The 26,588-nt window shown below is 41.0% G+C and overlaps 1 protein-coding gene across 2 annotated transcripts in view; it reads right to left on the bottom strand.

Annotated features, from left to right (window-relative positions):
* Window positions 1-23,637, bottom strand: part of LOC112121707 (VWFA and cache domain-containing protein 1) — a 199,782-nt gene extending 176,145 nt beyond the window's left edge. For both annotated transcript variants that reach the window (XM_026655677.2, XM_026655676.2), the window contains exon 1: window positions 23,269-23,637. In XM_026655677.2, the coding sequence (XP_026511462.1) occupies window positions 23,269-23,520 (252 nt within the window). In that variant the 5' untranslated portion in view covers window positions 23,521-23,637. The remainder of the gene's footprint in view (window positions 1-23,268) is intronic.
* Between the last annotated feature and the right edge of the window lie 2,951 nt (window positions 23,638-26,588).

The following is a 26,588-nucleotide window of genomic DNA, read 5'->3' on the forward strand; positions in this document are numbered from 1 at the left end:
TGGTAACTGGGGTAGGATTTTACAATAAAGCATAGTGGTTTAAAAATTTTAAAAACATACACAGGCAAAACACTAATGGTTTTAATCTTTATATAAAAAAAGCAAGTAACAAAATTAAAATATGCCAATTAGGTGACTGTGTGGAAGTTTTGCTGACAGCAAGTTTAACATGAATGTTACAGTCTTCAGGCAAAGGAACCCAAGTGCTTAATCTGAAACTGCGGCCTGTACTAACCAAAAATTTATTTTGTACCTTCACCACATTCTCTCACTGTAAACAGTTTTGAAACATCTTGTTTTCTTAAGCAGGGTTTATTGGAAATTGATATTTTTCAACTTCCTACCCATTCTAACTTGATTGCTTTATGTATAGCATACTCTGAAAAACTATAATCAGGGGAAAATACTCGGGGTTGGGGGGAAAGTGAACAGATATTCTGTGGAGGACCACAAGTGCTAGCTTGTCAATATCTACATCTCTAGAGCAGCTGGTTTCTGGCTCAAACAGCAGAAATTGCTCTTCCCTAGTCTTTCAGCCCTGTGGATTGCAACTCTTCTTTCATTTTCAAGATCATTTATCACCACCTCATGCTTTTAGAAACTCAAAATTCACTGCATGAGATACAGAAAAGATGGGATCTACACTCACAACCCAGAAATACTGAAGTCAATGAACTAGAGAGCTTTCATCCTAAAGAACATGGGGGAGGGGGTGAAAGGACAGCAAACAAAATTAAACTTATTCTTTGTAATCAGAAAGACCATTGGACCGACTTCTGTTGGTGATGCAATCAAACATATAATAATCCATAGGGCCATTACTGGATTTTTTCTCATTTTGATGATAAGAAAAGTAAGATAAATTCAGTAAAGATGGCAAATTTTCACTCTCTTTTAGGGGGGAGGCGGGGGGGGGGAAAGAATCTAACTCCAAACAACATGCTTGGTTAAAACAACAGCACTTTAAACTTGGTTTTAAAGTGCTAGGGAAAGGATGGACCATCTTCACCTTCTAGAAGAGGATTTGATCAAGGATTTTGGAGTTTGGCCATCACTTCTGTCAGGAGAGCTAGTTCTGGGGAAATCCTGTCTTCTACAGGAAGACACCCCAGGAACTGGATGGCATTTGGAACCTGACCCATTTCAAGAGAGATTGTAGAAGGCTTAGGATAGGGATCTTACCTTCATCCAAAAATTCACACTTACCTAGAATCACATAACTTCCTATGCTCTGCACAAAGATGCTATGTGGAGTAGCTGGGCACGTGGGAAATGGGGGACTGGGTGATTTATATGACAAGAGTCTTTCATGCTCTCAATCAGCTCAGATCAGAAATTATTCATTAATAGCATCTACATCAAAGCAGCACAAGAGGGTTTCCTGCTATGTAGGTAGATGAGACAGTAAGGGCTTAAGTATTGGAGGAAGATTGAAGAAACTCAATCCTCTTCCATTTCATGCCAGTGGTTCTACATTCATTGTAGAAACATGGCAGTCCAAGATCCTTACACATTTTAACCCAATAGATCTTTAGGTACCCCTTTCTTCAGCTTTCCCTCTCAGTTTCTGCCACCTGGCTTTCATCAGAAGCTTTGCTAGTCTTAGCAGTCACTTGTGGCTATGCTTCCTTGTCTGCTGTGTGGCAACCTGTAGACTTTCAACTCACATAATGGGCCTAGTTTTGCTCACAGCCTGACACTGTTTAGGCTTACTAGATTCCCCCTCATTTCTACAGTCCCTGGATCTGTTGAGTAGAGCTGCTCAAAAAAAGAGGAGGTGGGAGCAAGCATGCAGAAGATGATCACAATTTTTCCAATTTCTGTTCTTGTTTTTCTTCAAACATTTTCAAAGTGCTCTGAGGAAGCTGAATCCACCAGCCCTTAAAATAATAATAAATTATAATGTCTATTATGTAGATAGTGCCCAAAGATGAGTTTACAATTTAAGGACAGTAAGGGTGTGAAATATAAGAGCTATGTTATTAGATAGATATTTCTGTAGAGCCTAATACAAAACAGAAGACAAAAATAATGGGGGGGTTTCTTTCGACTAGTTTGTTATTTAGATTGTGGTTAGATTTGTTTACACGAGTTGTGATTGTTCGGGTATGCGTGGATTTCTTTAGTTTTTAAATATATCTGTTAATAACTATCATCAACTTTGTTTATAAAGATGATGCTAAGAAGCTGAGGCTTTAGTGTTCTGAGAAAAGGCGAACACCTAGTGCCATTTAAGGAAATAAGTTATACATATCTGGCTTCTGTAATAAGCATGCTGCAAGAAATGAATTCGTATAAACAGGATTACTAGATTGCATTCTAAAATTAAGGCAATTTACAAAAGCCTGTGTTATTTGTTCAAATGAAACAGCCAGTTGACCATGTTGCTTATTTATTACATCTCATTCAGAATGAAACTTGATCAAGATGTGGGACAGTGATGTCCTCCCTTTGGAAGTTTCTCCATAAATTACTTAAAATTAGGTTTAAACAAAATTCACCAAAAATTGACCCAACTGTTCCCTCAGGAGTTACCAAGTCCTCCCAACCACTAGAGGGCAACATTGCACCAGAAGAGTGATAGCCAGAAAAAAAAACCCTGATGAACAACAAACAAAATTTACAACCTGTCAGTCATTTAACGATCTATCACTTTCAGCATGAGCTTTGCAATGTATAGAACTTCTCCAGCCACCTACAGGTTAAAAGAACGTCACTTAAGGCAGTGTTTCCCAAACAGTGCGTTGTAGGAAGACCATAGATGAGAGTTGCAGGCCCAGAGAGGAGAGGATGACCATGGGGGGTTGGAGAGCAAGCCCGCCCCACGCTCACCCTGCAGCTGGACCAAACCTGAGTGGTGCTGCAAACACACACACACACACACCAGGTTGCAACACGTGGAGCAGGGAACTGAGCCAAGGCCTGTGGGAGATGACCCACTGCTACAGGGTAAGTGCAGGGCAGGCTCAATCTCCAATATGATCCCCCAGGGCCTCCCCATCCACAGTGGACAGGGATTAGGGTTGTGGTGCCAGTGTACAGGGTGTGCTGCAGGTGACCGGTGCCCTCTCAGAGGAATGAGGAGAAAATGACAGTAGCAGAAGAGGATGACAACTCTGGCCTATGATTTTGGGCACCCCTCCAACTTTGGACCCCAGATGGATCCACAAAAAAAAGGAAAAAATGAAGTTGGCAAGTCACCTTAGTAAAAAGTTTGGAACCATGGGCTTAAGGCTTCAAACATTAGCAACAACACTGGAGGGTAGTTTGTTGCTGAGAAGTCAACACCACATGAATTGTTTTCTTCAGTACAGTGAAAGATAATGGTCATGAGGAGGGATTAGAAATAAAGCATTTACATTCTTGGCTATGAAAAAAAGAGGGAAATTTCCATTATTAAACCAAAATGTTCCAGGTTTTTGCTCTTCTTTAGATATGAATATCCACTCGCGCCTTGTGCAACTTAAGCGGTTTGTCAGTTCATAACAAAAGAAATCTGTGAACTCACCACCTTGTTATTTAAGACAGAAAATCCTTTCCATGGCAACAGACTATGGTGTGTCAAATACTAAAACTGTCAGTCCACACATGCTAATCAATAGCTGAGATATTAGACAAGAAATGAAAGTGGCCAAGAAAAAAGGAAATATTTCTTATCTTTACTACACATCGATAAAATCGACAAATCTAATATTGTTACCTAACAAAGACTACCTGGGTTGAGAAAAGTTCTCTCAACTGACTGGGATAAGAAGCTGATATTGTTGACTTAGAGAGCAAACCACTTTTACTTCAAAAACAACGAGGAGTCCTTGTGTCACTTTAGAGACTAACAAATTTATTTGGGCATAAGCTTTCAAAGCTTATTCCCTAATAAATTTGCTAGTCTCAAGGTGCCACAAGGACTCCTCGTTGTTTTTGCTGACACAGACTGACACGGCTACCCCTCAGAAACTTTTACTTCAGGGATAGCATGAGCCTCATTGTAAATGCAAAGCCCCAGTTGGGGGTAGGAAGGACTAAAAGTGTTAAATGCTCAGATCATGAGTTCCAATACCAATCATCTCTGCATTCCAAAGCAACTGATTCCCCTCCCCCACTCCCATTCCCCCCCCCAGCCATTATTCTCCATTCAGGCTTAAAGTGAGAAGGTCTTTTCCTCTGCCATTCTGTGTCAGTGAGACTTGGGAAGCTCCACAGGAATTGCTGAGAGATCCAGAAATGCACAAAAGCTTCGTTCCACAAAGCATTCTTTCATCGAGGCAGTGTGTCTATTAAATACCTCCTGTTAATGTGCATACATTTTTATAAAGAGATTATGAACTGAGGACTCACTCACTAAATCAACCACACAATAAGATTTTTATATCCACTACTAGAAAAAACAGGGCTTAAAATTAGTAACTGGAGGTGTTTCAGAGCCAAGCCAGTATTTCATAACCACTTTTTGGTAGCAGTCACATAGACGTCATACCCAAAAAGCCCTCCAGCAGCAGCTCAGCTCACGCTTGACGTGTTTGAATATTATTATTATTTGTAATGTAGAAGTGCTTGGGAGTTTGTTGTGGAGCAGGATCCCAATGTGCGCTAGGCGTTGTAGAAACACAGAACAAAAGCACCAATGAGCTTAGTATTTAAGTAAAGCAGCTGAGCTCTAACTTGGTGAGAAGCAGCAGCAGCTTTCAGCTTTCATCATGATTTCAAATGATCCAAAATTACCACCATTACTCTCCTTTTTAAGTTAGTGCTATATCGTATGGTATGGGGACCAAGCTTTAGCATGTATTTTTCCAACCTGTAATAAGTCATTTAGATGTCATCACTGGCATTTGAAATGGAACAAACTCAATAGGCTTACTCTTCAAAACAGGTTTTAAAATGGCATATCTGTTTCACACTTTCCCTTTTACCAAGGTATGCCTGTTAGTCCTAGTTACTTTTGTCAAGATTGTCCCTGCACCTCTACTGCCTTGAAAGAAATTAAAGTACCTACTTTGTATACCATGGTATAAACATAATGCGCTCTTCAATTTATATTTTTAGTTTATAGATCCTATATTCTACTCTTGGACATACATAAAGAAGCTAATTTTGGATATTTGAGGTTGCAGTTAGTGGAATATATTTTCTACACTTGTAGTTAACAAGTTACTGAATAAATAGATATGGGGGGGGGGGAAACCTGCCAAAATTAGATTTATGTACTAGAGAAATGGTAAGCAAGTGCTTGTTGTGACTATTTTAAAATGCATTAGACTTTGCAAACTTAATTTCCTTTCACATGGAGATATCTAACCCAGAGACCACTAATTCATATTGCAGATTACTAGCAAGAGCCCTATTTAAAAATAATATTTGGGGTATCTTAACTGTGAGCCTGAATCCAGTAGTTTTAATAACAATATACTATAGTAGGTTCACTATGTGTAGATCGATAACTAAAACATTAGAAAGCCAAGAGAATTTTTGGAATGAAGTGCTTTTCTGCCAGTTCTGCTGAAGTCAATAGCTGCTAAGAGAAGATCAATACAGTAAGCATAATGCAGTTTCCATGGCAGTGAGCAGTTTGACTTTTAGCTGACAGACCATAAATACCCTATGCATTGTTAATAAATGAAATATGAAGTTGAACATTCATTAATATCACACGGTTCGTAACAGCAACAACAACTTCATGGCCAAGTATTTCATGGCAGCTAATGCCCAGCTAGAGGCCAGAAGCCAAGAGCTAACTACTGGCCATCAGAAAATATGCTCGTAACTGCTTTGTTATAAAATTAGAAAGGCAATGGTAATTCGTAGATCCCCAACTACACTGGATTAAAGAAGCAGGTACACGTTATAGATGTCTGGTGAATGCAGCTCTCAGGATATACAACACTCATACTTTAGCTCTATTAGGCCTGGGTCGGAACATTTAAACAAAACAAATAAGGAAGCCATAAAAAGTTCACTTCTTAAATAAAAGGTGGATTTTATCTATTATTTGATGTTAATAAGTGATGTGATGGATGTGCAAATCCAAGCAGTTTGAGATTTTACTCTTCTCTCCCCACACACGTACTTCTTATGAAAATTAAATTAAGTTTTATTCCAAGAGAAAGAGGGAGGAAAAATAAAACCCCTTCTTATTTTCACGCATCCATAACAAAACTTAAGGCCAGTTTCAGAATGAAGGCTTTTTACTCACTTGCTAACTCTCACCGGTTCGTTTGGATACTGCAAACAATATATACGTTATTCTGAGACCTCTGCAATATGTAACAGGATGGTGTGAATTAGGCACTGAGTGAGAGACCTTTTTCAGATTTCAACAAACAGTGACTGATCCTTAGAGCAGTTACTGAGGGCTTGTCTATACTACAGCTTACATAGGTATATGTTATGTCGTTCAGGGCCGTGAATATGACACCCCCCGAGCGACATAAGTTACACCGACCTAAACACCGGTGTGGACAGCACTATGTCAGTGGGAGAGCTTCTCCCACCAACGTGGCTACCGCGCTCTCGCAGAGGTGGTTTTATTATGCCGGCAGGAGAGCTCTCTGCCATCGGCATAGAGCGTTTTCACCAGATGTGTTACTGTGGCGAGTAGCACTCCTAGTGTAGACTAGCCCTGAGATGATCTGCAAAAACTCTGCTAACTACCTACAATACCAAGGGGAATGAGCTCTTGCTGTGTGAAAGATTTACACAAACATACATGGGAGGGAAAAACATGTTAAAAAATAGGAAAGTGTGCTTGTAAAGTAACAGAAATAGGCCGTGAAACTCTGGGGCAGTATTTGAAAGCACTTTACTCATTCTTGTACGGCAGATTTCAAGTTGATTTTAGCACCAATTTTGTTGTTATGGGCTGCTTTCAAATAAACACAATTAAACAGATACTCCATCTTACAAACAATTTCTGTTGGTAAACAGATGAGAGATCAGTAAGGGTTGAAAGCCGAAGTCAGAGTTTGAAGTGACCTTAGCTTCGTATTTTCATATTTCAGTTTCCTCACCCCCAGCTCCTACGTGTGACTTCAACCTTAAATTTCTAAGCTAGTATCAGTGTTTAAGAAAAACTACAGCTGTCTCTTAAGGGTTTTAAATAATTGGTATCATACCTGCACTGCTTCATGAAGTGTTTTGCCTTGTAATTTCTGTGTATATTTATGTGGCCAAGGACTGAAAATCTCTGTTACATATATAAATGTGCAAAGTGGCAGATTTTACATAATTAAAATCTCAACATTAACTGCCTTTTCCATATAAATTATACACACTGTATCTTTCCAGTGCATTCTATTCTGTACCTGAGATTAAATATTTATTGTTTAAGTTTTTCAGGCCTGATTTTGCTCTGACACTGATGAAAATCAAGAGCAACCCCTCAGAAGTCAATGGAATTACACTGGTGTGTAACCAAGATCATAATTAGGCCTCTTATCTACCTAGCTAATGTTGAAATATTTAATTTGGGAGAGGGAGCAGAGAGCTATACAGATGATTAGAAGAAAATTAAATCAAAAGAGTTCAGATTTTTTTAAAACAAAAAATTAATCAGAAACATCAAGATAATTTAAAACCCTCCAACAAATTATGTATGATTTGCATTTTCAGCTACTTCTTGAAATGTATTGCCTGCTGATAATAGGTAGCTCTTTTGGTAAAGAAAATATTTTTAACTATTTTGAAATTCAGGTTTTAATAAATTCTACATAATTTTAAAATCAAAATTATTTAATAGTCTGTGCTGGGAAAAACAAAAAAAATTAAAGAAGTTTCAAAACCAATTTTATATTAAGTTGTTTTAAAGTGAAGAGACAGCTATTTAAGCTTCATGTCCTAAAAATGTAGTGTCAGGGTTCCCTCCCCACTCTGAACTCTGGGGTACAGATGTGGGGACCCGCATGAAAGACCCCCTACGCTTATTTATACCAGCTTAGGTTAAAACTTCCCCAAGGCACAAATCCTTTCCTTGTCCTTGGACGGTATTGCTGCCATCACCAAGTGATTCAGACAAATATGCAGGAAAAAAGGCCACTTGGAGTCCCTGTTTCCCCACAATATTCCCCCAAGCCTCTTCACCCCCTTTCCTGGGGAGGCTTGAGAATAATATACTAAACAAGTGGTTACAAAGTGAGCACAGACCAAACCCCTGGGTTTTTAGGACACTGAAAATCAATCAGGTTCTTAAAAGAAGAATTTTATTTAAAAAAAAAAAAAAAGTAAAAGAATCACACTTGCAACATCAGGATGGAAGGTAACTTTACAGGGTAAATAAGATTTAAAACACAGAGGATTCCCCTCTAGGCTCAGCTTCAAAGTTACAAAAAACGGGAATAAAACTCCCGCATAGGGAAAATTCACAATCTAAAACAAAAAATAATCTAACGCATTTCCTTGCCTTTACTTACAATTTCTATAATTTTAGACATACAATTTCAGGTATCTTTTCAGGAGATGGTTTACCTGCTTGGTCTCTCTCTCTGTCCAGAGAGGGAACAAAACAAAGACAGACAGAAACACACACACACCGATTTGAAAGTATCTTCTTTCCTTATTGGTCCTTTTGGTCAGGTGGCAACAAGGTTATTTGAGCTTCTTAACCTCTTACAGGCAAGTGATTCTGTACCTCTGGCCAGGAGGGATTTTATGTTACTGCATACATAAAGGTTGTTACCCTTCCCTTTATATTGATGACATGTAGTCAAAATTGTTTTTTTCTGTATCTCAGACACTTTGAGAGTTTTAAAATTCTCCTGATTTTGAAAAATACACCTGAATTTTGTTTCCTAAATCTCCATATAAGGATTTATCTGTCAAGCTGCAATCCAGGAATGGTTAATGTATCATTTCTAAATTTTATCATCTGATTACATACTTTTAGATGCTCTGTGATAATTTCCCAGGCTTTTTCTTTACCTCTTAGCTAAAAGTTTGAACATTTATTCTCATTTTCCACCTTAATCCCCGTATAGTATTAAAATTTAAAAAGAAAATCAAGGCTTCTTAAAATAAACACTGAAATTCTGTGCATCTGGCTACAACAGACTTTCTAATTTTAAATATGCCAGACCAAAGACTTTGGCATTTATAGTAAAAACAGAAGCATAAACATTGCTGTATAATTTGTCAAGCTGAAAGTCCCCAGTGTTTATTCCGATGTCCCTGTCTGGACCAGAAAGTGTAATTTTCTCTGTAAGTTGTTTTTTTGAGGCTCAACTCCACCAATCCAGACTGGGGGAGTAATTCCCACATCAGACCTGACAGTCGTTGGGTAGTCAATAGCAAAAGGAATAAAAAAAGCAATTAAGGACTAGCACTGGAAACATCACATGGGATTCTGTGGCCAAAAGATATGTCCAAGGAGGCTCAATGATCTTCTATCTAGACCATAGTTTCATTAGTGTATATAGTGTATGAATACCCAATTTAAACTATTCCTTCATGAGAGCCCTCTTCCCACTATTCCAAATAAGATGAAACTATCACATTGAACGGAACTCTAAATTTTAGAGGGACCTGTTATACTTTATCTAGAAGCAATAAGCTCAGGAGAAATGTCATACAAAACCCACAATTTATCTAAAAAATGCTGCTTTGGCATCTTTGGCGCATCATTCCAAGACTGACAGATTAAGCTCTGCTATAGGAGAGTGGAACCAGACCCAAGTCCTCAGAATATACAACCCTTTCAGCCTCCTAGGTTTAAGGAATTAATAGTCACAGCATCTGATCCACTGAGCCAGGGTGGTCTTTGATGCTTCCATCATCTTACAACTTTCACATGTCGGCGGGGGAGGGGGAGATCATCATAAGCCCCCCTCTTTTCCTCCAAGTAATATTTAGTTCTCCAAAATCAACAGACCACCACCAGAAACTGAGGCTCAGAGAGACTGACTTGCTCATGATCAGGCAGAGTCAAAGCCACTGACGGAGCCAAAAATTGACCCCAGATCAGCAGAGTCCCAGTCCAGCACATGAAACCTCTCCTGTTTCCAATAATCTACTGCTTCTTGTTGCATCACTAGGAAGACTTAGTATGTATCATACACTACAAGCCATGGTAGCTCACCTCCTGGTCTGGAGTGGAATTTTAGGAAGGAAGGAGCGATAACTCCTCTGTTAATCTCATCCTTTCAAAACTCAGGCGAGAGAGAGGGTCTGAAGATCGTGGTGAAATACATGAGTTCTTGGTGTTACAGACCAAGAAAGTGAAGAAATCCAAAATTAATCTAAGGAACACTGGATAAGATTCTGGAATCAAGCTTGATGACGCCATGCACAATATCATCACTCTCATCACCCTTGGTTAATCTCTATTTTCCAGAGAATTGTTTAACATCAAAAGGAGAGAAAACCTGTATCCTGGGCAAGGGAATTCAGAATGCATCTGTTACTGGAGCTCTCTGCTCATTGGACCTTTTACAGTAGGACACAAGTATCAGAGGGGTAGCCGTGTTAGTCTGAATCTGTAAAAAGCAACAGAGGGTCCTGTGGCACCTTTAAGACTAACAGAAGTATTGGGAGCATAAGCTTTCGTGGGTAAGAACCTCACTTCTTCAGATGCAAGACAAGGCAAGTGAGGTTCTTACCCACGAAAGCTTATGCTCCCAAAACTTCTGTTAGTCTTAAAGGTGCCACAGGACCCTCTGTTGCTTTTTAGTAGGACACAAGTTTAGGATATTGGTCATGAATGCCAACAATTTAATGGAGTTCTCTGTCACTCACCCCCCCAAACACACATGCTACTGAGCAGATGGCATTCCCGAGGATGTGCTCACTCCCTGAGTGAACTGACCTGTGGCTGTGGTATGATGGGTTAAATCGACTGTTTTTGACATCAAACTATCTCACATACACTACCCGTTACACTGAATTTGCTGGAAGAACCAGCCTCCTTGGTATCTCACTTCACTGGAGAGCTATTCCCTTCCCTGAGAAGGGGAAGTAGGTGAGTGAAGGTGTCTGAGGCCTTTTGCTGTTATCACTGGACTGGCAAAGTAACTTTATAATTGTACATTACACAAAGTGATGGATTAATCCTCTTAGCACCTCTAAGAGGAAAATGACCCATGGCTGACAACAGCCATTTGCCACGCTCTCCATATTGGCCTAATCACCACCCAAATGGCGTTGAACACTATGATGACTATATTTGCCCTATCACCCAATCAATTTTCATCCCCAAATGACACCACATGTGAGGGGGGGAAAGCAGTAGTGATTAGACAATCAATGGTTGACATCCATCAAACCACCAGGTCATTTTCCTCATGTAAACAAAGCCCTGGAATAGGAGAGGTCAAGATTCTCCTGCTTGTGTGGGTGACTTTGAATCAAACCCAAGGTGCTCTTTGGCTTCCCATTCACTTTCATCTTCTGTTCCAGGTCTCCATCCTGGCAATAAAGCCCTCAATAGACTGGGGGTGAAGCTATCTCAAAGACGCCTCTCCTTTCATGACCCACAAATATAGCTGCACCCATTTTCAACAAATAAGCTATTGTAGCCTTACATGAACTTTTGGGGGTGGGACAATGATGGGTCATTTCTGAATGGAAGAGCCTCATATATAGAGTCAAATGAGCCCAAACTGTTTCTGATCTTGCTGAAAAGCTCATCGTTCCTTCACACAATAATGGAATCTGAAGAACAATTAAATGGGAGGGGAAAGGGCTCTAAGGAAATCCAAGTCTAAGCAGCAAAAGCCAATAATGGAAAGAGCAGGGCCCACTAGAGATTTACCTTTTGCAACTGTTTACTGCTATACTTACAGGGCGGGCACCCAACTCCACAATATCTAGACCCTAAAAATAAAAATAAAAAAGTCACAGATAGATGACTATGTGGATTGTGAAACAACTATTGTGATCACTGTCAGCCTAACACAACACCCAAAACCTAAGGGATACTATACCTGGATGGCCTCATGTTATTGAATGAACCTGCTCCTACTCTTCTTTCTCCCACTATTCAATATGTAAAATTCTCTCTGCTTCCTCTGTCATCTTCCCTGGGGTTGGAAATGTTTCCAGCTTTGTCCCCAACAGGCTCCCACTCTAGTTAAGTTTCGGGATTTTGTGCCTCTCCCCTCAGACTTTTTTTGTTCCATATTACTTCTGAGGTAATGGATCAGGAGCAAGTACTTCTAATGCTTCACTTACTGGAGATAGAGAGAGAACAGGGAAGCTGAACTGAAGATAAATGGATCATGAAAGCACCAGAATTATTTGGCATGTTTGTGGCACTGTTTACTGTCATATCATGAGGTTGGCCTATATTCCACCAATCAATATTGAATCTGAAGGCTCAGAAACAGGAAATCTTTCCTCTCCCCCCCCCCCCCCCCCCCCCAAAAAAAAAAAAAGTTGGCGTGTGTCTATTTCAATCTTGTGGAAGTTGTGTCAAGACTTCTGTCTATCCAAGCAAAGCTTGAAAGTGAACCAAGGTTGGAACATATACTCTTCCAGATGGTGCTTGGAAGATAAGCTGGCATACAGAACCTAATGTAATTTTATAGAGAAAATTCACAAATAGCAGCTGCAGAGGACAGTGGCCACTTCACCCACCTAAGCAAGGAAACATACATGAAAAAAATTAACCTGGACACAAAGCAAGTAAGGCAATGTTGATCAAATGGATGACTGCAGCTAGGATTTGTTTAAAAACCATATACGAAGACCAGCTCCATTTATCCTCCAGATTTGCTGGGGACAAAATGCAGGTATAATAGTGAAATTTGCCAAGTTCTCAGAGAAGCCCTTTAGATTCTGGATATTGGGGACTAATATGACAGGGCAGGGGTGCTGTTTTGAATAGTACTCAAATATGCTCCAGAAATGCAGTACGGTACAAGGGAAGACATGCAGTAACCTTACCAGAGGAAAAGGAGGAAGAAGCACTGCTGAAGATTTCCAGCCTCTGCAAACCTCTTCTAGAACTTCCCAATGTGTCTATTTTAAAGCCTTTTCCACTGGCCTAATTCCCATCTGTGGTGATCATATAGCTAGCCAGAAATTTCTTCTAGGTCTTAGGGGTATATGAAAAAGATGGGGGGGCAGGGGAGAAAGCATAAAAAGACCTAGTTATAGTGCCCTATAAAGTGCTGGCTGACATACAATTGTGGCTTCTCTCAAGAGGCATTATGGTTTCTGTTCTCTAACTAGTAGAGTGGTTGCAGCTTCTAATGTCATGGCCAAAGGCAAAGTGAAGACTGGGCATTCAAAGAAAGAAGCAAGTTCTACTGGAAACAAAGACTTATGAGCTACTTCTGCTTAAGAGCTGTGAAGCAGGAAAACCCATCAGTATGAATTGGGGATAGCAGTCTTATTGCCAGCTGTTTGTAGCTGTGCAAATATACTTGCAAATACACTCTTAAAATCTTCTGCAGTCAGCCTATAACTGGTAGTAGTGAAAAGTGATTTGATTAAGCCTTGCCTCATACTGTGCATTAACCACTGCTGAGTTGTATCATTCATAATCATGTTCCAAGAGTCAACTTGAATTTCTTCTGCCAAACAATATGTAGTCTTAGTGGCAATGCTGGATTCTGTGGGCCACAGAAGAGGCCATGAAAAATTGACACCCCAAGTCCCTAGACCAAGAGACCTCAGAAGCAGTGTTGAGGAAAATGAGGGATGCACTTGGATTCCCAACATGGAGGTGAGTAGAGGGAGAGATAACCTTCTCACTATACAAACACCTCCTGCTAACTGGTTACCAAGTTCCTGATCCTAATTCACATAAGGACAGCGTAGCGTAGGGCTGCTTAGAAGTTTTTCATCAGAACTGTTTTTTGATAGAATATTGGATTTTTTACACAACTAACTTTTTCACAAATGGTGTCTGCTTTCCATGGAAAATTTCCCCCCTCCTCTGGCCCCCCCCCCCCCCCAACCCCCCCCCAAAAAAACCACCAAAAGTTTCCAAAAAAAAACCCAAACAAGAAACTAGGTATTTCTGTTTGGCTATCATGCTGCAATGACTCATGGGAGTTGTATTCAGTTGCAATATGCCTCCATTCTCCACACTGGGTGGGACTCCCTGGGCAGATTACATCTCCCATGGTGCACCAACCAGTTCTGGATAAGTATCACCTTGTTTTTACTAATGAACTTTATTAAGCTTTGTTTTCAATGTAAGACCTAGCATTACATTGTTCTATCAAACTTTTTATTAACAGTTTCACTGTTGAACAATACGGAATAGCGCTACAACAAATTACAGGGAAGTTAAGATTACTAAAGGCTAGTTTCATAAAGAAACAGGTGCCGCAACACTGAGTGTCACCACGCCTAACTTTTAGGCATCTAAAAAAAAAAAAAAAAAAAATCAATGGGATTCATACCTAGGATTCCTGTACAGTGAATGGGGAGAAGCATCTCACTATGAGATTCACAAAAATCAGCAACGCTAAGTGGCTCCTCGCCTAAGCTAGCCAACAGGAAATGCAGAGGAGAGGGGTATGTCCTAAGCCCCTCCCCTCTCCAAGAGTTAGGCACCTAAGTCCAGGATGCAAAGAGGTGCTTCCCTCTGCTCAGCTGCAAACCCGATCTTGGTGTTAGAAGCCCATATGTTTTTTTTCAAGAAGCGAGGGTGGAGGACATCAGACCTCCCTCGTAACTTTAAACCCAGTGGTTGGGGGGGGGACACCAATGGCTCAAGTCCCCCTCCACATGAGGGGGAGAAGGGACTTGAACAGGGTCCTGCCACCTCTCAGGCGAGTGCCCGAGTCATGGACCATTCTGATGTAGGACCTGCTCAGTCTCTCCTCCTGAAGCTGTACCACAGTGGATAAATAATTGAAAATGTCATTGAAACAGGGGGACTGGATCCTGGGTCTCAACCCTCAAGTGACTGCTCTATACACCACACTACAGAGTCATTCTCACGCTTGCTCTCCCTCTCTCTGGCCCACTGATTCCTTTATTATTTATTCACAGTGGAATAGCTTCAACAGGAGAGAAACCCCACATCAAAACATTTTAAAAACTAGTGGCTAGTGCACACATCTGAGAGGTGGCAGATCCCTGTTCACCTGATGAGAAGGGACTTGAACGGGGAGTCTCCTACATCCCAGGTGAGTAACCTAACCACTGGGCTAAAAGTTATAAGGGAGGCACTCCTCCTGTTCCACCGGCCGTTTTGCGTAAACTCCTCTATAGGGGCCCAATCCGGTAAGCAACCGTGGCACAAGCCTACCAGATTGGCACGGCAGGCAGGTTAGGCCAAGGAACGTACCCCCACTTGTACATCGCACTGAGGCTTTGGATCTGGATGGCTGGCACAGAGCTGCAGTGCGTACATTCTGAGACAGAAATGTAGGCACAGAGGGAACTTTTACAGGAAAAACCCGAATGAGTTTAGGCACCTATGGGGTTTGGCTGCAGGTGAGCAGGGTTTTTGTGATTCCCAGCAAGGCCTGATTCTGGAATTTAGGCCCTCAAGTGGCAGTTTGGCACCTAAGTCCTTTTGTGGCTCTAGCCCTAAGTGTTTTCCTTTGCAAGTCCTTCCATAACTGCATAATAGTAATAAAAAAATCATATTAAGCACTGGAACTGTGTAATACATCAGAAGATAGAACAGCCATTAGTTGATACCCACAGGGTAGAATTTTTGAGACATCAAAAGAAGGTATTTAAGGCTAAGTTTTTAATTGTATTATTTATTATGTTCAGAAAGACACATAAAAAGAGGCAAAATATTTTACTTTAAAGATATAGCTATTTATTATATAGCTCTGACCCTATGCTCATTGAAATCAATGGCAAAGTTCCCCTTAACTTTAAGGGGTGCAGAATCCATGTGTGTGAAAGCGAACTGGTGTGTTATGCACAAGAAGCATACAAACACATAACATCCTACATTATTATTATTATTATGTTGTTATTACATTATTTCTCTGCATGGAACATTTTGATACTGTTTAAACTCAGATTATTTTTTAAATTATGTTGATACCAAACATTTCTTTTGTCCCCAATGCACTTTAACTGACAGTTTACATTTTGTAGTTATTCCTTCCTATTCTGAATCTCTCATAAATTGCAAATTTATTTTTTAAATTGACATGTAAAATATAAATGTTAATTTCTTTGCTACCAGTGCCAAGGTCAGGTTGATGGAACCACTGCAAGTACTTTGTTATATTGTAGGGATCATTAGGCTTTTGCCATTTCTGCTTTGCTGAATTAAGCTAAGAAAAAGAATTGGCTAACATATACTGTACTTACTTTGTGTGTTTCCTTAACATATGTCTTATCAGCCCTGCCACAGCTGAGAGATTTCAAATTGCTTTATGACATACTTGGATTTCCTCCCGTTAATAATTCCCCCTTTCTCCCTCCCATGACTGGCAGGGCTCTTCAACACAGCAGTAAAGTGGGACAGCTAATTATCTAGCAATCCACCTTGCTGCATCACATTTGGCAACTTTTATCTGCACAGGACAGCTGCGTTCTCTGTGTTTGAAGTGAAATGTCAGTCTCCACTAATGCAACAAGACTTACATCACTAATGATGTCTCGACACTTTGAAGAAACAACTCAAAGCCTAATTAAAAATTCAGATTCATTCTCCTAAGCTTAACTATTTTAACTGCCCTTCCACCAGGACCTCACTATATCTTTTTGAAATGTTTCATGCAAAAAAGTCCAAGTGGAATAGGATGAAAAACTGCTGCAGTCTTGGGCTTTCATAGAGCCTTTAGAAAGATTGTTATGATTGGATGCAAACCAAGACGTAATCATGTAGAACAGATGAGATTTTACTCCACTGGCTTCCACTCCATAATTACTATAATGTATACTATTGAATACTTAGAAAAAACAGTAGTTCATAAACTATTTATCAGCATGTACTTTTTAATTTTTATTTTGTTCAGTCTCTCAAATGGCTTTCAAGCACAATAAACCACAACCGGAAGCCAACAGAAAAAAAAAATACATAAAAGTAGATTGATGGTTTACAGATTTTCCCATGGCACTAATCACCCTAGTATCTGAGCACCTTACAAAATAAAACCATTAATGTCTGTAACACCTGTGAGAGGTAGAGAAATATTGTTATGCCCATTTTAAAGATGGGAAACAGAGGCACAGATTTGCCCAAGGTCACCCAGGAAGTTTATGGTTGAGCCAGAAACAGAACCTAGATCTAAGTTCTGAGTCCAATGTGTTATCTACAACACCAACCTTGGATACCTATCTCTTTTGTGAAGTTTGCTTTTGAGATTTATGGATGAAAAGTGCTAATTCTGGTTACCGGAATTATTAGTTTATTACAACTCTAAAAACAGCATCAGACTACAAACAGTGGTTATGTAATCTTCAAAATAAAGGTGACATTATATCCTCCCACACACAATCAAAAACTGACAGCATTCCACTTGTGTGTGTCAACCTGGCCTGTGTCCCACCCTGCTTTTACTGAAAAGCATTATATGGCTAAACATGCTACTAGTATAATAGTTTCCCAATCAAGCTGGAGGAGCCTATATACCATAGGTTTTTCTATTGTGCCCGTTACTACAGCATCTGAGCAAGTATTAACACTGTTAATCAGAAACCAGAGCTCTATTTAACAGATAGAAAAACGTAGTTGTTTTTGTCATTAGGAGTAGTCGACTGCCATTTTAGCAGTCAGGAAGGCATTTTTTTGCAACTGTGCTCCCATGTTTGGAGATGGTGGGCGGGGAAGAGAAAGGAAGAATTGTACTCTTCTAGCACAATAAGCATAAAGGATTGGGATGAGAAAGTTGTCAAAATATTCTAGATCCTAAGGGCATATTGCTTGCTTCTGGGCCTACATGGCTTTGAAGTTATGTACATACTCAAAATTACAATAGATTTTCCTCTACCAAGCATTCACTAATCCTCTAAACACCCTGTGAGGTAGGTATTATATCTCCATTTTATAGTCAAGGAGTCTGAGTTAGAATGAATTACAATATTGACTTTTTCAATGGCATTGGGTAATTCAGGTCACAGGTCCTGTGCCCGTTGAAAAATGGTCAAAATTTTCAGAAGAATTGTGTCCTGTTTTTCCAGTCAAAATTTCTGAAGTTTTCCAACCAGCAATCTACACTACAATGACAATGGAAGCAGGGAAACCAATCTGGGATTAGCCAAGTAACAGAACATAGTTAAGGGCCAGTGTTCTCAGTTCGAACTGGGTCAGGGCACAATCTCCAGCTTGGTTGTAATTTTAATGTAAAAGGGCCTGTAGTTTTTTAATGACTGCCAAGTGCCAACTGAACAGACAACTCAGGAGAATATACAAAATTTGCCCACTAACCTGTTCATTCAACAAAGTACCATCTTTTGTGGCTTGTGACATTAAGATAGTGTCCATTAAATGTATGGTCTACCAAATGATGCAAAGTAATATGTCCGCATTTTAAAATCACTTGGAGCACACACACAACTTAAATTGCCAGTTTAAGCATCAGGTGTTTTCAGAATACCCATCATTGCTAAAACATACTGTAATTGCTGCTCTACACCCACCTCCCCAGTAGCACCAGCCATATGAAAGAAGAAGAATTGCCAAAACAAAATTTCACAGTAAAATCAGAGGGATTTTGTCAACTTGAAGTCTAGCTTCTGGTTTGGGGAGCGGTAGGTGAGTAAGTAAATTGTAATTTCAGGTACTATGCTTCCCCCAGAATCCCACTGTGGGTTTACAGTCACATTTCTTTGAAAAAGTTTTTCCTCTCCCTGGGCAAGCAACAGGGGAAACAGACTACACAGGTGAAACAATTTACAAAAGGTTAAATGTTGCCCTTCCTTTGTAAAGCACTTTGAGATCAACCAATGGACAGGGCTATAGAAGAGCTAGATATTACTACATCAACAGAGAATTAGCCCAGAGTGCTGTCAAAGGCATACGGTAAACATATTTCTACATAATACTTGTGATACAATATTCCACAAAGTATATTTGTAATGGGGGCACATATTTATTCAATAATAAATGTAAAACCGCTGTCCCACCTGCCCACGAATGCTGCTTCTCACACAAGAAATCACACAGCCATGTTATCTTTTCTTACAAGTATCTTTATTTGCAATATTGTTTATGGTATATTCTATACATTCAAAGGCTAATTTGAAAGCAACACACTTACAGCAATAGACCTTTGTTTAAAGACATAAAACTTGGTAAAAAAAAAAACAGCTTCTGCACTGATGCCTGTCAGCTAACCGTCTACAAACAAGATACAGTTGTACTAGTGCCAAGACAACTGTCAGAATGATGCTGTCGCAACAACTCTCTATCATCCTTACTATCCATGCAGAATCAGTATTATTCTTCCTATGCACAGATGCACCCATCCCGTTCATTCCAATAGGATTTTGCTGCTTTTAGAAAATAAACTGTAAAGGGTAAATATGTTATATAACAGGATTTCAACACGAGTCCATAAAAACAATGAGTCTTCCTATCAATATTCGAGATACATTTTCTTCATATTAGTGCTGTAATAACTGTATTAAGAGGAAGTAGATATAGCATCAAGGAGACAGATTTTGTTTATAACACTAGCCATGTCGCCAACCTTTTGACTTTTATATATACCCTCCCCTTTCATGGGCTTCTAAGGCTCAGTGCTCTCCTGGTTCCTCTCTTACCTCTCCAGATGCTCCTTTAACGTTTCTTCTGGAGGTTTCACCTCATCCTCCCTCCTTTTCTCTTTTGGTGGCCCCACCTTCAGTTTTCTCCTCTTCTGACTCTTTCCCAGATTCACATACACCAAATCAACCTCTCGCCTTCAGTCTATTGACAGATTTCCACCTGCCTCTCTGATACTGCAGCCTGACATTCATTGGATATTTCATTGCCACCTCAGACTCGATGCAGCCACTAAACTTATTGTTCCTTCAAAGCCCTCTTGCTCTCTACCTCCCAACTCCATCCTTCCCATCACCAAAGCTCATAACCTTGGCGTCACCACTGACGCCTCTCGCACTCTCTCCTTTCTTCACATTCAGGTTCTTGTCAAATCCTGCCATTTCTTTTTCTATGTACACTCACTCTCCCAAAAAATAAAAATCCATCCCTCTCGCTCTCCATCCCACCTGGCCACAAACTACACCTGGCCTATTTATTTCATGCCTTAAGCATTGCAACCTTTAGCTCCTCTCAACTCCAGTCTACGCTGAACGCTGCTGCCCAAAATCCTATCTAGGTGTCTACATTAGTTTCCCCTCTTTACTTTCCTGGCTCTCCACAACTCGTCCCTCATCTCCTCCTACATTCCCTATCACTCTCTTTACTCTGCCCAAGCATTAATCCTAGCCATTTCCTTTGTCTCCTTAACTCACTCCTGCTTTTGGGCCTTCTTCCATGTCACCCTCTATGCTTAGAGCAACCTCCCAATTAAGATACACAAAGCTCCCTCACTCTTTTTCCAAAACCCCATAAGAACGGCCATACTGAGTCAGACCAACAGTCCATCTAATCCAGTATCCTGTCTTCTGACAGTGGCCAGTGCCAGATGCTTCAGAGAGAGTGAAGAGAAGAAGGCAATTATCGAGTGATCTATCCCCATCATGCAGTCCCAGCTTCTGGCAATCAGAGATGTAGGGGCATTCAGAGCATGGGGTTACTTCCCTGACCATCTTGGTTAAACCTCATTTGTTCCTGAACGCCTTCCAGTTATAAGGACCACCTGATCGCATTGTTATACTATATAGTGCAATACAGAACAATCTTTTGCCCACAGAGTGACAGCTGTTTAGAACATGGATCACGTTGACTGGCACAGCTCTCCTGCCATATAGCCCACTAACAGCACTACGTAAATACCAAAGATAATAATTCTGTATTAATTGCATGCAGCCCTTTTAAAGGACTAACTGCTTAAATTTAAAGAGTTGAAATGTTATAAAGATTTTTGTTCAACTGTAGGAAGAGATCATCAGAGAAGCTTCTAAAATCATGAGAAGTTTGTTTTCAACCAGTTTTTAATCTGAAACAGCTGTAGAAATGTACGGAGGAAGTGGGGAACGTTCAAATTAGCTTGATGGGACTTAAAACGGCCAAAATATTTTAAAGAATCTAGGGCTCATCCTGTGAACTATTGGCTTCACTGTATTAATTGCTTTTGGCCTCACACGATTCAAGTAACAATAAATGCATAGCATTTAGTGTTGTTATTTTGCATACCTATACACCGGCATCAAGCCTGCTTCCTAAGCCAACAGCCATGACCAGCTACAATTCTTGTGGAGGAACCTGGTTCATTTTATGCCTACCTACAACACGATGTGTCGTCGTTATGGAAGATAATTTTGAGCATATATGTTTTATGTGAGCTGCCTTTAAAAAAGAAAACCTAAAAACAAACCAAAGAAGACACGTGTTGAAGCTGCTAGCACTTGTCAAGAAGGTTGTGGGGTTTTTTTGCACTGGAGAAATAAGTTGATAAATATGATCATACTCATTTAATTTCCATTAACCAGAAGCTCCACCATTTATATATATAATTTTCAGGGGGTAAATATGCCTGTAGCTCTCTAGACAGAAAAAGTGACTTCCTTAATGTTCTCTGTATTAATAATTTACTTCTATCTACCTTGTTAAGTGAAGTCATTTACATACATGTCTGATTATAAAGGACAAGGCAGCAGCTTGGTATTTTCCTGGACAAAGCCCCAGCCCTAGGAGGCCAGCCAAAACAATGATGTTTCAAAGGTGGTAAAATGAAGCCAGTTTGGAGAAGATAAAGGGCCATTTGGGGAGGGACCCCTGCTGACCGCATAAAAGTGTCACCTCAATTTGTGAGGCTTTTAAAACTGCGTTTGGTACTGCCCATACCTTGGATTGCAATGCATCTGGGATCTGATTTCACTTTTTGTGTGTGTGCATGTTGTAGCTGATTGTTGTAACGTAGCTATTAGCATCCTATGCAATTCCAGCCAGTGATTACAGAAATCACAGTAGTTTTACTATCATTAATATGCAACCACAAAGACAAGGACACAAATAATTCCTAATCACCTCTCTCCTCCTTGAACTGAAAGAAATTACAGTGTCAAGAAATGAGATGCAGGAAGATAATAAATTTGTCAAATTGCATTTCCCTTCAGAAAGAATGGTCTCCCTATCCCATCATCTCTGTGTGTAAATTCCACATATATAAAAAAAAACCTGTCCTTCCATGAAGGAACAACATTTTTTGATTTATTGACATCAGAAAGAAAGATATTCAGAGATGAAAAAACTAAAATTGTATATGGACCCGAAGGACCTTGGTCAAAACAAGTTAGTACTTAAATTCAACTTTAAATATTGCTATACTTAAAGAAGTCTAAAAATATCCACCTTCAATTACAGCTTGTATTATAAATAAACCTAAAGTTTACAATTCAAAACCTCTTTTTGAATCTTGTGAAATCAAAGTTCTAGTATTCTTAATTTAAGAGCTCAGAATATATATATATATATATATATATACACACACACACTGTTGGGTCAGTTTTCAGGAATTGTATATAGTCATGAATATAAACAAAAAAACAGAAAAATTGCAAGGAGGAAGTGCTTCTTGAGTTTTAAAACAATAATCAAATCCACCTAAAGATTTATCTAGGATCAAGCTGTCCTCTGCCTCACAAAGGGTACAGGTCCCTGAAACTGAAGAGACAAAAGTATGCAAAATAGCCAGTTTCAAGACCCTCATAAAATACAAAGTATCCCTGCCCCACGAGGCAACAGCCTCGAACAGGGGAGTCATGTTTCAAGATTTTACAACGATGCACTAAACCACAACGATCCAGGGGATTATTGATCAGCAAATGGCACCAAAAAACAACCCCTACTGACCGGGGGCGGGAGGGTCTCTGTGTGTCAGGCAAAGCTGCATGGTGGGGGAAACTGTGGCCACCAAGAGCTAGCGTCCCCTCGCCGGGCTTGGGGGAGTGACTCCACAGCCACAGGGCTCTCACCGGCTCCCTGCAAATCGGGGCAGAAGTGAGGGGCTCGCGGTGGAGAAAGGCGACCGGGGGTGGGGGGGGGGGGGACAAACGGGAGGGAAGTTTGCAAAGAAAAAAATGGAAAGAACAAACAGGAATGAAGCAGAGGAGCGAGAGGAAGAGGGAACGAAAAGTGGGAGAAGAGGAGCCAGATAGAAGAAAGAAAACCAGGCAGAAAGGATGAAGGGAGAGAGGAGCAGAGGCAGGAGAGAGCGAGCGAGCGAGCGCACACTGGGGAAGAGAACGGGGGGCAGTGAAGAGAAACGGGCCAGGGGAAGAGGAGGCGTGGAGTGGGAACAGTACCTGCATAGTGACGACCCCCAGCTCCTCTGTGGCAAGTTTCTTCATCTGAGTTGCTAAAACTTGCGCTTCATCCAAGATGGAAAACTCCGTCTCGGCCGCGCTGAGCCTCCAGAGAAGCGCCATGTAAACCAGCCAGAGGGGCCGCTGGAAAGCGCTGCCCCGACTCCAGCGGGAGAGGAAGCGGGGGTTCCGGCTGCCGGAGGAGCAGCGAGCCGGCCAGGCGGCCTCCTCCCGACCTGCCCCCCTCGCCATGCTGCCGCGGGCGCTTTGGAGAGACCCGCTGGGGGTGGAGGGGGACCCTCCCTCCCCGGACCGCAGCGCGCGGCCCCCCTGGAGCAAACTTTCCCGAGCGCCTCCCAAACTTCTGGGCAGCCCCTCCCTGGGCTGGAGGGGTCCCACTAGGGCTCGGGCGCGGGGCTCGGGGGCGGCCCACCCGTCCATGCAGGGGGCGCTGGGGACGAGGAAGCCTGCCCCTGACGCTCCTCCCCGCAGGGCCAGCCACACCAAGCGGCGCCCGCGGCGCGCACCTAGCCCGCCCGCCCGCCTGCGCTCCAGCTCCGGGCGCACTGAGCCAGCTTCGGGATCGGCTCCGCTTCGCTACCGACTGAAAACAGCCGTGGCTGCGGAGAGAGGCAAACTGCGGAGCAGGAGGAGGAGCAGCCGGGCCGGGATCGGAGTCACCAAGGGGGAAAGGGAGGTGTCTGGTGCCACCAAGCTGCGTGCAGGCTCGGTGCACGCCTCCGTGGTGTGGTTGAAAAGGGGGGAGGGTAGTGGGGAGCCCAGGGGGCTTACAGACCCCTTCGCAGGCCTTCGGCCCTTCTGCAACTTCCCAGCCAGGATTTGCCTCTTCTCTGCGGGTCTGGAGCCTGCATTGTTGTTCGCTAAACCTACACCAGGCCCACCATATTTACCTGGCTGCGACCCCAAGGGATCTCACATTTACAGCCAGGCTGCCTTTTCCGAAGGGTCAAAACTGACGGTGGCCATGACACAACCTTTCGGCAAAAGCTTTCCTAGCTTTATGACAAACTTGCTGGGGCAAGGCATGGTGTAGCTCAGGTCCCCTGTCTGAAAACAGAAATCATAATAAATGTTATTTTGACAGGTCATTTTGAGTCATTAATGTTTGTAAAGGGCATTGAGATTCGCATGGAAGATGCTACAGAAGAACAAAATATTGTTCCTATCATTAATGGTATAGGTTTGACCTGTGAAACTCTCTCTCTTTCTAGGTGTGGACGAGTTTCACTATACTTTCTGTATACAAAACGGGGTTTGGGACAGATAATCTTCTAGGAAAATTAGGTTTCTATGTACGGACTGCAAGCAGCAGTACAGGGGGGAAAACAAATTCAAAACATTCATGTCACGTAATAGAGAATGAAGTACGGGCTCTCGGCAGCAGCACCGGAAAGTATGCTGTTTGTTTAATATTCTATGAGCATATTCTTAAACTATCACCACACGTCTTAAAATTTCAGTGCGCAAGTATGTGTGACTCCGTCTCTTCTTGAAGTCCTGAGCAATAGAACACCCATTCCAATGTGGCACAGCATAACGCAGACTGGTGTCAAGCACTGGGTCTTAAGAAAATATTTATGATGCAACACAGAAAAACAAGAATGCATGCTAAAGTCAGCAACACAAAATGACAGGTTTCTTCCTGGGAAATGCAGTATAAAGAAGAGAAAATATAACGGGCCAAAACCTCTGGCAAAATATCCCCTTTAACTTCTAAGCAATGAAGCACTCTGATGGGAACACAAACACTTTGAAAGTGATGCAGAGAAACCTCTTTAACCTCTTCTGTTCACATCCCGATCCACTTTAATAGAAACCACTGGAATCAGTGGATACTGATCCCTGACACATGAGGTAACATTTTAATCCAGTTCTCCTGACTGGCATCAGTAAATAAAGATCAGCCTCTCCACCGCTCCTGCTGATATACCTTTATTACACCACTTTTCTATCACATGTCAAGAAGAGGAACTATTATAAATAAGTGAGAGGCATAAATGTCCACATTGGAGATGTAAATTAGGAAGATAGAAACAGAGTAATTAACATACTGGATCAGACTGGTGGTCCATCTATTTAGTATTCTTTCTCTGACCGTGACCCATACCACATAATCCTGAGGAAGGTGCAGGACACCCCAATTATGAAATAACCTACCCATACGGAAGTATCTTTCTAATCTCCATCAACTAACAGTTGGTTTATGTCCTGAAACTTAAAAAAAAAAAAATCCTGTCTACTGTAACTGAATATTCACCATATCCATTTAAATGGTTAATTTAAAAAAAATCATACTAAGCTCTTGGTATCAGTGATATCTTGCAGCAATGATTTCCACAAGTTAATAATACATTATGTATAAAAAGTATTTCCTTTTATCAATTTTACGTTTTTTGTCTTTCATTTCTATTGAATATATCCTGTTTCCAGTATTATGAGAAGGGGCAAGTGGGATCTACCTTCTTTATAGTACTCATGTTCTTTATGGTATCTTCTCTGATTCATTGTTTTAAACTAAACAGATCCAGTGTTTTCAGTTTTTCTATATTTAAAGCCTTAACATGCCACTGATAATTTCCATCAACAATGTCTTTTTTGGTACAGATTGACCAGCAATAAATAGAGTATTACCTAGTGGCATTATTATAGTTTCAGTATTATTTTCTAATCCATTTCTTGTCCTAACATTTAGTTTGCTTTTTAGACTAACTTTGCAAATTCAGCAGGAATTTCAACTGAGCACTCCACAGTGATGCTCAAGTCTTTTTTTTCTGAATGGTTATAGTTAGTTTAGAGCAGTGGTTCTCAAGCTTTTGTACTGGTGACCCCATTCACACAGCAAGCCTCGGAGTCCAACCCCCCTTATAAATAAAATTTAAAAAAGTTTTTTATATATTTAACACCATTATAAATGCTGGATACAAAGCGGGGTTTGAGGTGGAGGCTGGCAGCTTGCAACCCCCCATGTAATAACCTCACGATCCCCTGAGGGGTTCCGACCCCCAGTTTGAGAACCCATGGTTTAGAGCCCAGCAATGTATCCGAACAATGCAAATGTTTCCTTCCAATGTGCATCACATTGCATTTGTCAACACTGAAATTCACCTACCTTTGTTAGGTACCTCTGAAGTTCCTCACAATCTTCTCTAGAATTGATAAACCTAAATAACTTTATGTCTTTTGCTAATTTTGCCACTTACCTGCTCAGCTTGCTTTCCAGATCATTGATAAATAAATTAAACAACATCAGTTCCAATACAGAACCTTGAGACACCCCATTGTGAACCTGTTTCCATATT

The sequence above is a fragment of the Terrapene carolina genome, unplaced genomic scaffold (assembly GCF_002925995.2).
Source record: "Terrapene carolina triunguis isolate 2854851 unplaced genomic scaffold, T_m_triunguis-2.0 Scaffold210, whole genome shotgun sequence".
Taxonomy (NCBI): Eukaryota; Metazoa; Chordata; order Testudines; family Emydidae; genus Terrapene; species Terrapene triunguis.